Source organism: Pleurodeles waltl, chromosome 4_2 (genome assembly GCF_031143425.1).
Source record: "Pleurodeles waltl isolate 20211129_DDA chromosome 4_2, aPleWal1.hap1.20221129, whole genome shotgun sequence".
NCBI classification, from domain to species: domain Eukaryota; kingdom Metazoa; phylum Chordata; class Amphibia; order Caudata; family Salamandridae; genus Pleurodeles; species Pleurodeles waltl.
Window position 1 is genome coordinate 292753847 of NC_090443.1, and position 14388 is coordinate 292768234.

General features: G+C 43.7%; 2 protein-coding genes across 6 annotated transcripts in view; one reads left to right on the top strand and one right to left on the bottom strand.

The window, feature by feature from the left end:
- Positions 1 to 4718, bottom strand: part of LOC138293851 (uncharacterized) — a 66948-nt gene extending 62230 nt beyond the window's left edge. Inside the window, exon 1 of the mRNA XM_069233159.1 lies at positions 4484 to 4718. Coding sequence (XP_069089260.1) covers positions 4484 to 4718 — 235 coding nt within the window. The remainder of the gene's footprint in view (positions 1 to 4483) is intronic.
- Position 4719: 1 nt separating this feature from the next.
- The window catches only part of SERHL2 (serine hydrolase like 2), a 103225-nt gene continuing 93556 nt past the window's right edge, over positions 4720 to 14388 (top strand). Inside the window, exons 1-6 of one of the 5 annotated variants that reach the window (XM_069231218.1) lie at positions 4737 to 5022; positions 8117 to 8179; positions 11087 to 11236; positions 11684 to 11797; positions 13028 to 13069; positions 13403 to 13422. In XM_069231218.1, coding sequence (XP_069087319.1) covers positions 8146 to 8179; positions 11087 to 11236; positions 11684 to 11797; positions 13028 to 13069; positions 13403 to 13422 — 360 coding nt within the window. In that variant the 5' untranslated portion in view covers positions 4737 to 5022; positions 8117 to 8145. Of the gene's footprint in view, positions 5023 to 8116; positions 8180 to 11065; positions 11237 to 11683; positions 11798 to 13027; positions 13070 to 13402; positions 13423 to 14388 lie in introns of all 5 variants that reach the window. The other 4 variants (XM_069231217.1, XM_069231221.1, XM_069231220.1 and 1 more) reach the window with 4 other exon arrangements.

Genomic DNA, 14388 nt, shown 5'->3' on the forward strand with positions numbered 1-14388 from the left:
AAGTCTAAGAGGAAGTTGAACCTCTATCAGTTAGGAGATGGCAAAAAATCATTGAAGCGGGTGGACATGTTGTCTTCAGATAACAGCAAGACTCTGAGAATACCACATTAACACTCCTGCCATGGTCACCTCACTTGCTGGGCACAGACAAGTGAGGGGCCTGGACAATGGGGAAAGTGGATTCAAAGGCACCACACGAAGCAAAGGTGACATACTCCAACTGCTACACCCAAAGGTGTAGGAGATACTGAGTTTGGGGGGCTTAATGGGTTATTGTAGAGATGGTTATCCTTGGGGAGAGCCCAGCCAGGGGTCGATCTTTGCTCTGAGAGTTAAGCAGGAGTCATCAAAAAGTGTAATTCACACATCAAATGTCATTTAAAAAAATATGACAGACACAATAAAATGACCAAAAACTATTATTCAACAATCTGCAGTGTCTCTATTAAATAGATACGGTTATATCACTCAATTGAGTGACATTTGTTGAAAGTGATTTTTTTTAAACATGAACTGTTCAAGAATAGCTTCATGTCGTACTTACGTTGCTTTGAGTTTCCCAAGACATGTTGGAACAAACACTGTGGGGGCTCCCAAGATTTCTTAGGTTTTTGATCATTATTTATTTGGGTTATGGAGGTTTTGAGCCTCTCCTAAATCATCTTCTTTTTCTCAGGTCAGTAGAGCGACCAGTTATGTTAACATAAAATATAATCTCCTGCCTTCTCTTATTCTCCTGGCTTTTAAGGCTTGATTTTAGGGGAAACTCAATACCTCAATAACCACAATTAATTAACAAAACAAAGAAGTCTCAGATCCCCACAGAATTTCCTTCTCAGGTTACAGCACTTTAAGGATTGCGATGCGTATGTGCAGCCTGGCAGTGAGACATGTTGTGATGCCACTGTTGTTTCCAATGCAAAACCTAGGGGTGGGGGAGAAAGTTAGGCTTTGCCCTTTGCGTACCTCATTCCAAAATCGGAGGGGGGGGGTAAATAATCCCTGGTGTCACACAGTTCCAACTACCGTGGCCTGTATCTCTGTACCTTCTAATACCATGCTACAAACTACCACTGCTAGAATTCCTTTTCTTCTGGAGAACGGGAACACCTCACGAAGAGAAGGCAATCCTAACTCCTATTGCACATAGAACGTGTATATATATTTATTTTAGTTTTTTCACTGAAAAAAAACAAAGGTTACGGGGACCATTATAATTAGGAAATAGAATTTTAAAAAACATAGAAATTCAATTAAAAAACAAAGGTTACAGGGACGTTATAGTTAGGCTCACATTTCAAACGTATAAAACCATATAAATTCACCTGTTATAGTTACAGTTATTTCAAGTAACTATAACTCGCACCCTAAGGTAACTATAACTCGCTCCCTTGCCACACACTGCTAATTACCCCACAAATTTCAGCACTCATGACATCTTTGATAACATTCTTGATAATATAAATGTAATATCTGCAGTAAAAACAAATAGGAAAAAACTGTGCATGGCGGGGGCACGAGTTATAGTTACCTTAGGGCATGAGTTATAGTTACATGAGATAACTCTAACTAGTGAATTTTTATGGTTTGATGCGTTTAAAATGTGAGCCTAACTATACTTAGTGGCGATTGCCACAAGGTAGTTATAGTTAGGACCATGTTTCCATAGCAAAAGCATTTTTCAACTTGCCTATATCAATAGCAAAAGCAAACAAACACAAATGATGGACGGAATGCGGAACCAATCAAACATTCACCTCCTGTCACAGATCTGGGTTTAATCCATCAATTGTTCAGCATTCCGTCCACCACTTATTCCTTTAGCAATTCTAGCCCTAAGTGGGACAGGTATGCTCAGGCGTTGGTCCTATGCTCGCCATGCCACTGGAGTCAAGCTGGCCTGGCTGAGGAGGGATGATACCCTGAAACCGGTCCCAGGATGCCTGTTTCCAGTCCAGGGAAGACCAGGCATGTTCCCATGGGGAACAGGGTCAAGACTGATTTGCATATGGCTGGGTCCAAACTGGAATGGCATTGGCAGCAAAGAAACAATGGATTTAGGCCCAGATCTCTGTACTGGGGGTGAATGTTTGACATTGTTCAGCATTCCGTCCATCACTTGTTCTCTTTGGAATTGTAGCCCTAAGTGGGATGGGTATGCTCAGACGTGAGTCCTGTGCTCCCCATGCCACTGGAGTCAAGCTAGCCTGGCTGAGAAGGGGTGATACCCTGAAACCAGTCCCAGGATGCTTGTTTCCAGTCCAGGGAAAACATGACCTAGCAGTTTGAGCTGGACTGCTCCGATAGGGAACAGGGCCAAGATTTATTTGCATATGGCTGGGTCCAAACTGGAATGGCATGGGTAGCAAAAAAAACGATGGATTTAGGCCCAGATCTCTGTACTGGGGGTGAACGTTTGATATTGTTCAGCATTCCGTCCATCGCGTGTTCTTTTTGCAGTTGTAGCCCTAAGTGGGACGGGTATGCCCAGACGTGTGTCCCGTGCTCCCCATGCCACTGGAGTCAAGCTAGCCTGGCTGAGGAGTGGGTGATACCCGAAACTGGTCCCAGGATGCTTGTTTCTAGTCCAGGGAAGACCTGGCTTAGCAGTTCAGGCTGTACTGTTCCCATGGGGAACAGGGTCGAGACACATTTGCATATGGCTGGGTCCAAACTGGAATGGCTTGGCTAGCAAAAAAACAATGGATTTAGGCCCATATCTCTGTACTGGAGGTGAATGTTTGACATTGTTCAGCGCAAAGTTTTCCTAAAAAAGTGTTACTGTGATTCTTGTTGTGCATGGGGTGATCCGCCAAGCTGGTGCCCAAAAAGAAAAAGGGAAGAAAAAAGGGGTTAAAAAAACATTGCATTTCCTATGTTAATTCCTATGGGATTCTTTAGACACGACTACAGGTTGAACCACTGGACAGAATTACACCAAATTTGGCAGAAAGCTAGCTGTTGGTATTCAGATTACACTTTCCCTTATGTGCTGTGAATCTGTTCAGCAGTTTTTGAGATAATAAATTGAAAATAAATTTGTGTGTCTCTGGCCACAAATATTTTGTGAATTTTTCGCGAATATGCACGCGAAAAGAAGTGTTGCAATTGGCTGACTGCAACCTGACTACAAAGTTGCGGCCGCCATTTTATTTCATGGGACATGGGGTGAAAATCCAAATTGAAAGTGGCATAAGGGGTCAGGGTGAGGGTACCCTGACCCCAGGGGTGTGATATAGGTGTGTTCTAGGTGCTTATTGTGGGTTTAAAATAATTTTGCATCACCATGCACGATATTCACGAAAATTCGCGAATATGGAAAAATGTGAAAGAAAAACCACTCATTCATACACTAATTCATTCACTCATACATGCATTTAGAGACTCATATGTCCACTCACACACCTACTCAGACACTGATGCTCCCACTCAGGCTTACACACCCACTTTCAGACCCACTCAAACACTCATGCACCCACTCATAGATCCACTGACGGAGACAGGCCATCTGTGGCCAACCTGCACTGCCCATAGCGAAAGGACATGTGTGGCATGGGGTTGGGAGGTTATATGGGCTTGGCTGCAAGGCCTGGCTGTAGGCCAGGCCCTGCTGTGCGCGGGTCGGAATAACGTATAGTAATTTAAATTGCTTTACGTTAAAAAGACATCGAAATTTAATGGGAAAAAAAAAGGTTACAGGCACGTTATAGTTAGGTTCTGAATGTACACGTACAAAACCATAGAAATTCAGTAGTCAAAAGATATAGTTATTTTAAGTAACTATAACTCGCGCCCTAAGGTAACTATAATTTGCGCCTTCGCCATGCACAGTTAATTACATATTACATCATTGATGAGATCTTGTATGGCATCTTTGATATTATCAATGCAACATTTGCATTAAAATTATTGATGAGAAAACTGTGCATGGCACGGATTTAAGTTATAGTTACCGTACAGTACGAGTTATAATTACTTAAAAGATCTCTCACTGTAACTGCTGAATTTCTATGGTTTTGTACGAGTAAATTCAGAACCTAACTATAACGTCTATATAGATATACATATGTAAATTTCACAACGAAACAAGTAAAAACTCTGCACTGCGCTCACAGTAAAAACTCCTATAGTACATAGATCTGCGCATGACCAAAATAGCTACCACGCATGCGTAGAACCGACAAGCCGCTGTTTCCAACTCACCCCCCCCCCCCCCTTTTTTGGGCAAAATGTAGCGGCTCGACTGCCATATTGAACAAGAAGTTCATCTGCAGGTTTCCAAGGATATGGGTTTATGAGGCTTGCTAGATGACATTCGAGAACAAATATTCAGTGTTTGGTAGCCGGTGTAAACAGCAGATACGAGGAAAACAAAGAATGATTAGATCATTTGCCTTTGAGGCAACATCTACATTGCACTTAAGATTCAACTTTCGCTCTCAACTGATTAAATAATTTTAAAAAACAGTGCGTTCATTCCTACCTACTATGGCAAGCTTGCCTCCTGTTAGTCCGAACTTCCTTCTGTATTTTCTGTCCTGCTTGTGGGTGAGTATGTTTTCGAGTCCCACGTCACTTTTGTCCGCACCGCTCTGAACTGTCAGTGAGTTGAGGGAGCCTGCTTTCACTTTCGCAGCGCGTAGGTCGCCTGGGTGGCAGCTCACGCGTTGCCCGCGTGCCGATTGGTTTGTATGTGGGACAGTGGGAGTGGTCAGCATCACGTTCCTGAAGCACTTGCCAAGAAGAGGTCGGCCTTTCTGTTGTTGGGAATGCTAAGCTACCAGTTAATTTTATAATCTTTAAGTATTAAATTCCTGCATCTGTAGTTTCCATTACTTAAAGGATTTGTATTCGTTTCGTCAATTCACTTATAAAATGCGAATTTGTACCGAGCATATTAGAAAGCTCCGCAAGCAACAGGAAGTCCGATATGAATAATCTAACAAGGCTGGTGGATCCAAGTTAGTTCTGTCGACTACTGCTTTACATGCAGTGCATTTGAGTGCCGCTTCACTGAGTAAGGTAACAGATGATTCCTTGACATCGGGACCACATTGCTTTTCTTTCAGATTTACTTTTATGTCCGTGGATACTGTTTTTTTCGTATCGTTCTTAGCAGGTTTGTCGGTCCAGTTGGATGCATTAAAAAAATCAAGACTACAACCACCAGAACGCACTGATATGTAAATGTAAGGACCAGGCGTGGAAAAGTGGGCCCCGGTGACATGCAACTAGCTGGTCACCTAATCTTTGGTTACCCTATGTTAGACTTTTGGGCTTTCATTTGCACGCGTGTTGAGGCAATTGTTTTGCTTTAAAAGAACAATTATTACAACTCCCAAAATGCGTTTAGTTCTTAAAAGAAAGATGAGGATTTGGAAAGTGTGTACCGGGTGTCACATACATGCAGTGGCATTATGGCCCAAGCTTATACTTTTTTTTGCGTCGCATGTGCGTCATTTTTTGACGCAAAAGTGGCGCAAACTTACAAAATACAATTGGCCTGTATTTATACTTTTTGACGCTAAACTGCGCTAACGCAGTTTAGCGTCAAAAAGTTTTGCGCCGGCTAACGCCATTCTGAAGCGCCATGCGGGCGCCGTATTTATTGAATGGCGTTAGCCGGCGCAAGCAGACCGGCGCTGCCTGGTGTGCGTGGAAAAAACCCACGTACACCAGGCAGCGCCGGCGTAGGGAAAAATGGCGTTAGGGCGTCTTAAAAATGGCGCAAGTCAGGTTGACGCAAAAAAAACGTCTAAACCCGATTTGCGCCATTTTAAACGACGCCCTAGCGCCATTTACATGACTCCTGTCTTAGTAAAGACAGGAGTCATGCCCCCTTGCCCAATGGCCATGCCCAGGGGACTTATGTCCCCTGGGCATGGTCATTGGGCATTGAGGCATGTAGGGGGGCACAAATCAGGCCCCCCTATGCCAAAAAAAAATATTTAAAAAAATAAAAATGATACTTACCTGAACTTACCTGAATGTCCCTGGGGTGGGTCCCTCCATCCTTGGGTGTCCTCCTGGGGTGGGCAAGGGTGGCAGGGGGGGTCCCTGGGGGCAAGGGAGGGCAGCTGTGGGCTCATTTTGAGCCCACAGGTCCCTTAACGCCTGCCCTGACCCAGGCGTTAAAAAGTGGCGCAAATGCGGGGTTTTCTGCCCCGCCAACTCCCGGGCGTGATTTTTGCCCGGGAGTATAAATACGACGCATTTGCGGCGCAGTCATTTTTTTGGACGGGAACGCCTACCTTGCATCTCATTAACGCAAGGAAGGCGTTCACGCTAAAAAATGATGCTCTTTCCTCATACTTTGGCGCTAGACGCGTCTAGCGCCAAAGTATAAATATGGCGTTAGTTTTGCGCCGAATTTGCGTCGAAAAAAACGACGCTAATTCGGCGCAAACGGAGTATAAATATGCCCCAATTATATTTTGTAAGTTTGCGCCGTTTTTGCGTAAAAAAATGACGCACATGCGGCACAAAAAAAGTATAAATAGAGGCCTATGTTTTGCCAGTGTGGTCAGTGACCAAAAGAGAATAACGAAGACTGCAGGCAGGTAACGGGACAGCATTATCCCAGCGCACATGCCTACCAGCCAGAACTAGAAAGCTTAGAATGAGATTTGGTGTTAAATAATATAGAGGTTGCTTCTTGTCACTTGAACGGCATTTGGCTCCTTTTAGTCCTGAGCTGGATAATTAAGGTGGCTACATCTCTGACAGAAACCTCCGTGACTCCTACCCCCATCCCACCTATTTGCCCCGTTATTCCAGGTCTGAAAAACTATAAATCAACAGTGCCAATAACACCTTGCTGTTTATCCAATTTCTCCAGTTGCGTGAATCAACTATTTCTCTGATGCATAAAAAATTGAAGTAATAGATCCAGGCTGCTGACATGTTGCCTCTGTCCTATCCTCTTCTCTTTCTATTGACCTATTTACAGGTCTATTGTTGCAAGTGTTACACCTTTGCAGGTTTATTCGATGTTTTAAATTTTTGATTCCCAATGTACCTGTTATATGACAAAATAAACTGTGAAAATAAAACCAAATTTGTTAATGTTAAGTATAAACAAAAACAGAATTACGGCAACAAAAAAGTCTCCATTTGACATCGACTGATCTGTCTGTGTGCCGCAGTTTTCTCCCAAAAATCCCTGGCCATCAGTGTCAAATTCGCCATTGTTGGGGGTTTGTGAATTTTTGACCAACAGCAATTCTGATCGAACCCTCGATGTGCCATTGTGTGCTGTCAGCTCCACTCGGCCCCTTCAACAGCTTTGCACACAGAATCTTGAACTTGTTGCCTGATTGCTTGTCTTTCCACAACTCTTCACATTCTAGAAAGCCCTGAAGACTCTACTGCTTTAATACTTTTTACTGTTGGGGGGTAGTGTTCTGTAGCCCATGTGGTTGGTTACCCCTTTCTATACATCTGTTTAAATACAATTCACATCTCATGTCCAAAATATTCATGCTTAACCCCAGACTACATATTCCAATAACCCCTTGCCGCATGTATCTCCGGATTACAGGAGGCCACTTTTCCTGACTATTCCAAGATAATCTCATGATAAATGCCTCACATCTTTGGAAAGTCACAGGCCCCCATGTAACTCACTGAAGAAGGACTGCTTGCTCCAGATATTCCCTGATAATCGAATGCCAATTCTCCAACATTTTTTCTCAATAATCAAGACAGTTCACGTTAATATGCCTGCAGAATTCCTGACTAAATGCTACAAAATGTCCCTGGATAAATACTCCAAAGATCTATTTATTATTCATAGATTCTGTCATTAATATCCGTTTGTAAACTCAGACACTGGGGTGCAAACATTATGTTCTTGGACGTCCTACTTACAAATCTCGTATTTATTCTAGGCCAAGTTCCATGAATGCCCCTTTATGAACCCATCCACAATTTTCATACAATCTCTTATTGCATGCTTCAAATAGCCACCTATCAAGTTAGACTGCACACCAAGAGGTGGAAAGGCCACCCCATTACCGAGACTGGTTAATCATTTCTTCATCTGTGCTGAGCTTCTGGACATGTGGTGGTCAAAGGTCGGTCCAAGATACTTGCAGTATTTTTTCATTTACTCCAGGTTTCATCGAGCACAGCAGCACAGCCTGGATGCCTGTACCGGCAGTTTACCACCACCATCTCGGTAAGGTCCCTCAAAACCAAAAGTCAGGAGCCACCACATTTAGCAATGATAATGTCATCATCGTCATAGATTATGGGGATCGGAAACCATCGTTACACACACTTATTCATCATCTTTGGTGTTTAAATGAGATTGAAAACTCTGACCTACAGATTATCCACAGCATTCGCAACAGGTATGCCAACTATTCTAGCTATCTCAGTGGGATTGGGACCTTTGCTTGCAGGTTACCCAGATTTCCATAGCAGGATTATTAGCCGAACCGAACAGCCTCCCTGGTTTTAGAACACGGGATCATCATATTTCAACAACTATCCTAATATCCCCTAAACTATTTTATTGCAAGTGGATATTGTGCCCTGAAGGTATCCTAAACCGAGGCACCCACATTTGTGCCATAAACACATTAACGCTCAAAGCTATTTCATACTCCACTACAACCTGTTATCTGTTTGTTGCAGGCATATATCGGCAACATTTACCTCTCTAAACTATTTAACAGGGATTTCATCTTGTGAGCTGCGGGTTTGCAACAAAAAGGAGATGTGCATGTACATTATTACCCCAACCTGACTCCCTCAACAAGCACATTCATCCAGTTATCAATAGGATTTGAACCTGTGACCCACAGGCGATCTACATTTCCGAGCAACAAGCGTAATCCCTTGAGCGGTTTGTTTTGTGGAGTGGAACACGATTTGCAGGTTACACAAACAAGCCTGCAGTAGGCCCATTAACACTATTAATAAAATAAATTAAAAAAAACAATGACTATTTTAAGATGTTTGATTTAGAACGGATCTTTCACCTAGAAGCAGCAGAGTGCTTTGTGGAGAACCTTTTTGTTGTGGCAGAATAATATCGAGTATGGGGTTCAGTATATAGAGCAGACTGGAGTGTTGAGTCCAGGTGAGACCATGTTACAGAAACCAGGATGCGAGTGTAGGCAGGAAAGCATGCAACTGGGCTATACTTTACAACACCCTGTGCAGATTTGTCTCGCATTTTACAATTTCTCGTATTTATATATAGAGCCCCAGGGATTTGACCTCTACATTTCAATGTTCTTTCTTAAAGGCCTAAACAAGGATTAGAACATGGGTCTTCACGTTCCAGTGTCAGAAAGCACGTCAGTAGACGACGTCTTCTCTCATAACCCTGACATTTATATTCCGATTTCTGCGATGAGAACATTGATGCCCCAGTTTGTTTTGGGAAACCAGGTGTTGCTCATTTTGTTTGTTCTGATACGAAAATGTCTAGAGTGTAACTGCTACCCAGAAAGGTGTCCTGGCACTGAAGCTAAAATACCAGAAAAAAAAGCTGATTACCTATGACAGGATCTTACCAAAAATAAGAGTTTTTAGAGCGTCCTTAAACTGGGATTGATTATAACCTTCGGAGAAAGTGGGAGGGGATTCCAGTGTCGAGCTGCAAGTAGACGAAAGGCATGTTGTTGAGACAAGAATGTCCTCCGCATGCTATATAGTCATGCTTCCTTCCCCTGAGTGCCTAACTGCATCAGTGTGGAATCTTGATTTTTTTTACTTTGGTCATGCTTACACTAATCCAGAGCATGTGCAGAGAGCTAGGCCTGTTCCTTGACATAAGTGACATCCTGGACCTCTCCTATGACCTGAACAGGTGCACCCAGCATTCCTTTATTGAACCCACAGTAGATTTCTTTCCCTGTCATGGGTTTAGCACATAGCTGTGGTGGCAGTATACCATGCTATGTGTAGCCGTTATTGTGGCCAGACCTTTTTATGTTTGTGTCTGAGTGGATGCCAACTAGCTCACACATTTTAAGTTACTCTTCTATTCGCTACCTCAGATCCTAGTACTAACATCCCAAATGTATGTTGTGCATGTTTGTGTATGAACTACATAAATGGTGTGAGTGATTTAGCGAACAAGTGTAATGGAGGCCTCTGGGATCCTTCTTTAATGCACCAAATTGGCCTTGCTGCACAAAATGGAGGTGTGGAGGTGTGGTCGTTTTAACAGTCAGTGGAAGTATATTGCTGACATTTTAAAAGCTGGAGGGAAGTCTTTTTGAAATTGAATTAGCTTTTTCCTCAACAAGGAGCTTCTTATTTGGGCACCAATGTATAGGCGATTGTAATTGTCAAGTTCTAAGATGATCATTGTGTGAAATACTTATTTGTGCTACTCTGAATGTAACCTAGGAGACGTCTTCTCCATTGTTTTTATAAAGGAAGCAGGTAGACTCGGGGCCGGACTGAGAACCCCGATCAGCTCTGGTAATTTTGCCATACCAGCCCCGAACGGAGACTGGAAATGAGAGTGAGTGGATTATGCCATCTTGCTGTTTTTGTTTCTGGGGGCCGATATTGCAGAACAATTGCAAAACTGACCCCCACTCTTCCAACCTCTCAGGGAAACACCCGATGCCCAGTACAACTAGTCTGGCCCTGGGTAGAGTTTACTTTGTTTAAATAAGTTTTAAAGGTTGAAGTTAAATTGGTTACCAATAGTGCAAGGGTAGGTGGAACTTCCAAATCAGGTGGCCACCAGATGTCTGATGTGACTGACTATGCTTCATTATGTGTATGTGGCTCAGTGTGATTGGTTACTAAAGGCTTTGGCGGGTCGCTGCTATAGTTGAGGTATCCAAGAACTGAGACGTGGAAGGCTGCAACTCAGGATGTGGCTGGTCTTAGGTGGTTGCACCTCCACTTTTAGTTGGCTGTGGCTTAGGGTATGTCTGGTTGTGTCTCAAGATGTGGATGGGCTTGGCTCAGGGCATAGCTGGTTGGTGCTGAGGACATGGGTGGCTGTGGCTCAGGTTGTGATTGTCTGTGCCTCAAGTCATTATTTGCTGTCATTCAAATCATGGCAATTTTTTATCCCCTGCTTTTCTAGGCCTCTCTGTTGTCGTTTTAGGAGCACCTATGGAGATACAAATTCCAGTCCCTTGGGGTTACCTTGCCTGCCTGACTTGGGGCCCAGTTGAGGGTCGCCCTGTGTTCTGCCTCCACGGCTGGATGGATAATGCCAATACGTTCCAGAAGCTGGTACCTCTGCTGCCCCCAGGTGATCATTGGAGAGTATGGGATCAATTATTCCTCGTTATTAGCCTAGTGCCATTCCTGGCCTTATCCAATCCTGGAGATGACATTGTTTCCGTGTGCCGGCCCCCTCAGTCACTCAACCCTGGTGGTGACCGGCTGCGAATCCCCAAGTTGTAGAGATAATAGATTTGGTTTAACTCTGGCAGTTTCCCTAGCTTTCGTGTCCAAAGGTGGCAGCCTTTTGATCCCCATACTAAACCCCAAACATTCATCTGGCTCTATACCTTGTATTCCAGTGCCAGTCACTCAATATCATTATGTAGAAGTCACAGTCACTCAGTCAGTTTGCCAGGCACCTGTCCAGAGTCCATACCATGCCCATGAGTCCATCCAGGTGTAGGGGAAACAGTTTCTTCTTCCCGTTCGATGCCCTTGTGTCCACCCTTCAAACTCTGTCTTTCTTTTCCAGATCGCCGCTATATTGCCTTAGACTTCTCTGGCCACGGACAATCATCTCATCTCTCTCCAGGATCTTGCTATGATTACAAAACCTGCTTGATTGATTTGTATAGAACTTTGAAAGGTGAGTTTAGCAAGGTGGAAGGAGTTATCTGGTTAAAAGAGAAACCTCACAAACTTGGAAGGTTGAGTTGGGTAAGGGATGCACCCAATTGTAAAAGGGTTAGCAAGCATAAAAGGGAACAGTATGTACGATTTCAAACGCAGGCAATGGACCTTTCATCTGAAGTCTGTTGCCACACGTGGTATAAATGACTACAGACAGAGAAGCTCATTGAGCAAAGCTGGAGCCTGGTCCAAAAACTGCAGTTTACACTTTTTTTTTTATTGACTCAATAGTATTTTTGAGGTCAATCTCATGATTTGTATTGTTGTTTATTTATTTGGGTATTTTATGGAGCACAGCTGTGTCTCATTGAGACCTCTTGAGGAAACCAGATCACCAGGCGAACTTTAGACAGTTGGCCATTTTGGATCAGTAACAAAGTTTTCTCCAGTTTGTGGAGACTAGTACCTCCTTGGACATTAGGGTGAGTTGTCGTTTTCGAACTAGTCAGCTTGAGATGAAACGCTGTGTCACAATTCCAATATCGGCACAAACTTAGATTGTCTCGGAGTAACAGAACATTGTAGAAAGAAGAGGCACAGCAACTCTTATACCACTCCATTATTATTCATCTGGGAAGCTCTGGTTGGGCTTACAGCCCGTGGGACTACTTTCACCTCACGCAGCCTTCTCTGGAGACTTGAGATTCCTTTTACAGATTAAACGGGAGTTAGGGTGGGGTTTATAGTGTGCCCAAGTGGGTCTTTACATACTGACTTCCTGACATACTGACCCTCGCCCTGAATACCTAACTTCTATAGAGGGATTACTTAGGTAGGACCAATAGTTCTCAGATTAGAGTGGTAGCTGTCTGTGGGTTCTCTTGAGTGCAACGAGCCTACACACAGATTCTCTAGACAGCTTTAAAGGACTTGAGACCTCCTGGGGATGGCTGCAGAGCTTGGGAAGCAAGGAACCCCACTTGAAGGAATTATTTACATCCACCAGCCATGTCCATTACCTGCTCTACTAGTATCAATAGTTTTCAACTAATCGAGGGAAGAAGCCTGAACCCATGGCACAAGGAGCGTAATGTTAGGTTCCTGAGACATGTTGTTTATACTGGACTGTGCTGGGCTCTGAGGACCTATGGTTGGTAGAATTGGTTGCCATGTCTGTAGGAGTGGCCTTTGGGTTCCCCAGTGTTGCTTCTTTGACACTTGCTTGTGGTTCTCCATCTCTCAACAGTCCTAAACTACAGACGAATCTCCATCATCGGCCACAGTATGGGTGAGTGCACTTTGGGGGAAGAAACCAGAGGGTTGCAGGAATTCTGAACTCCCTGCACCATCGCCAAAAGTGGCCCCAGGCAAGATGTAAGCTCCAAGCAACTAAGACTCCTGCATCACCTCTGTATTTAAGACCCATTGCACCATCTCCTCCAGCATTCTGCTTGAGTGATCTTCCTGCATCCAGTCCTACAATGTATAACTGTAATAATAACTAAAGTGCAGTATAGTAGTTCCTACAGTGTCCCTCACAAGTTTGAGTTCTCTGCAGCCAGCACTCGCGCTTCTTGGCGCTGCAGTTAAGTAACAAGAATCTCATATTCATATTTCACAGGTGGAGTCATCGGAACAATTGTGAGTATTGGCTTTCCTTTTCTCAGCATCGGGTCTGGGGTACCGGAAAGGTACAGGAGTCAAATTGTGCAGTGACTGTGGTACACTCTCTGAAAAGCATTTCTGTGTCATCTACTCCTCTGTCTCCCCACCTTTCCCCTTCCTTCTGTCACCTCAAAATGTCAATCTTTTACCCAGTTCTCTCCCCTTTTTTGAAGAAAGATTGGGTTTGGATCATGCTTCCTCGGTGAGTAGTACGTCCCCCACATTGTACACAAGGATGAGTCACTCTTCCCTTCTGAGGAGATGTAACTTGCACCTACACCTGGCACACTGTCACATTCCGCTCATTGCAAAGAGCCTACACTCAATACAGACACTTGTTAAAGCTCATTAAATGGAAATGTCACAGAATGAGTACCCTGCCTAAGTCTGAGATGTAGTATTTGGATAGTATCTTGTACACTGATGAGGACCTGAAGCATTTTACTTCCAGGTAGTTGAGTAAGAGGCTATTCAGTTTGATATTTATGCCTATTGGCATGGATTTATAGCACATCCTACATGGAAAGTATTGGGTATTGTGCTAGAGTGGTTGGGTAAGACACTACCCTGCTTATTGTGCCTAGATAGGATAGTGTGAGTTTGTGGTTGTGTCTGTTTTGGAAGCATCGGTGTTGTGCATAAGGTTCAGGGGCTACGCCGATTGTGGCATGGTGATCTTGAGGCTGCTTTGTACATGGTCTGTAGCAGGGAGGTATAAGAAAGGAAAGGTCAGGCTGGTGCATGCGGACCATCACCATGTAATCTGGCTTGATCGTGTAATCTGTTTGGCAGCAGTCATGTCTTAAATTCCCTACTGAAATCATGGTCATCAAAATGGTCTCAATTCGTCAGTTTTCATGTGTGGTCTTTCTCACAGATTGAAGTTTTTGGCCATTCCAGTGCATGGTTACCACTCAAACACATTAAGGTTCTTTTGCCTAT